Here is a 1,582-nt window from a genome sequence, read left to right as displayed (position 1 = left end):
ATTGCAGACAGAGATAGAGACGACAATTGAGTAAAGCGCGTGAATAGCGTTCGTTTAAGTTATAGCGTGACTGTGGAAATTAAGTGTATTTCAAAGTTGTATTGAGAAAGTATAAACTAGCTTTATTTAAGAAAGGACTTGTATCGCTAAAGTTTCTTCGGAAATAATTTTTACGGAAAATTAACAAATGAACAGAGACGTAACAGTATAGAGTTACATTACTTGGTGAGATTTTAGAAAATATGTAGTTATGTAAAAAGTTCATGCTCATTGATCGCAGTTTTATCCTGGGCGAAGCGAGAATTGGGCAGGTCACATAAATAAGTAATGATTTGAAATTACGTAAACTGACAGAAGAGTAAAAAAAACCTGTTGGTTACACGTAAATTCATTTCATTTCTCCAAGACAGAATTTGATCACTTTCACTCGATATGAATATTTTAACTTGAAGCAGGTAAGAACTTCTCTATAACGAATTTCCTAAAAAACATCGTTTAAATTGTTTATTGCATTTTTGGGTGTTTATAGCAATATATTACAAAAGAAAGAACGAAAAGTATTAGTAATAATAATCATATTATTTTAACCGGATTTGGCACTGACTTACGTCAAGGTTCTACACGTTTTTCCAGTAGGTGGCTACAAAAGGGTATGACGTAATATCAAGTTCCCCTTTAGCGTTTGGAGATTTTAACCTTGTAATATATTGTGCAACAGTTAATAACGTAACTTCTAGGGCTTTCTGTGTGCGTATTCAAAGATATCACACACAGATAACTTCGTTTCTTATATCAATGATACTTTTATACTGAATTATGCAGCCTTGTAGTGCTTCTGGCGTATTTTGTCTTCGAGGAAATACGGCCTTAGGTTTGGAAACGCAGCTGAGAGGGTAACAAATCTGACCAGTTTCTTCGAACGTAACCTTGAAATAAATTGGTGAATATTTTTATCTGTTATGAATAACTTATTACTGGAAATACCGAAAGTGTAAGAATTGTGCAATGTTTCATAAAGGTGGGTGGGTGGTGCTAGTACACCTGATATTCAGTGAGACATGGGGTAGGTGTAGTACACCTGATATTCAATGAGACATGGGATGGGTCTATAATGGATAAGCTTCCATCTGCTACAATAAAGTGCGCAGAAAAGTTAAAAGATTGAAAAATGGAACCATTAGGACCACGAGAAATGGTAGGTTCCAAGTTCCTGAGATACGTTTTGTGAAAAGTTCCGACGTTATTTTTTATGTATATATACTGTACTATAACACGAGTATGGGAGGACATGGTTAACTTCTAGTGAAAAAATAAAAACATTTCCTAGTTTGTGAATTAGGTAAACAAAAAGTTTTGTGACTTTGAAATACTTTCGTATCTGTCCTCGTTAATTATCGTTTACAATGAAGCTTATATCTAGCCAGATTAGAAAATGAGAAGCCACTTAGCTATTAATAAAGAAACTTGTATCTAGACAGATTAGAAAATGAGAAGCCACTTAGCTATTAATAAAGAAACTTGTATCTAGACAGATTAGAAAATGAGAAGCTACTTAGCTATTAATAAAGAAACTTATATCTAG

General features: G+C 33.6%; 1 protein-coding gene across 1 annotated transcript in view; it reads left to right on the top strand.

Annotated features, from left to right (window-relative positions):
* The window catches only part of LOC106470902 (cAMP-specific 3',5'-cyclic phosphodiesterase 7B-like), a gene marked incomplete at its 5' end in the record, with an annotated part of 40,539 nt that extends 39,642 nt beyond the window's left edge, over positions 1-897 (top strand). Inside the window, one exon of the mRNA XM_022399538.1 lies at positions 823-897. Within this exon, the coding sequence (XP_022255246.1) occupies positions 823-897 (75 nt within the window). The remainder of the gene's footprint in view (positions 1-822) is intronic.
* Positions 898-1,582: the final 685 nt, after the last annotated feature.

This window comes from Limulus polyphemus, unplaced genomic scaffold (assembly GCF_000517525.1).
Source record: "Limulus polyphemus unplaced genomic scaffold, Limulus_polyphemus-2.1.2 Scaffold4278, whole genome shotgun sequence".
In the NCBI taxonomy this organism is placed as follows: Eukaryota; Metazoa; Arthropoda; class Merostomata; order Xiphosura; family Limulidae; genus Limulus; species Limulus polyphemus.
This window is presented reverse-complemented; position numbering and strand designations above follow the sequence as displayed.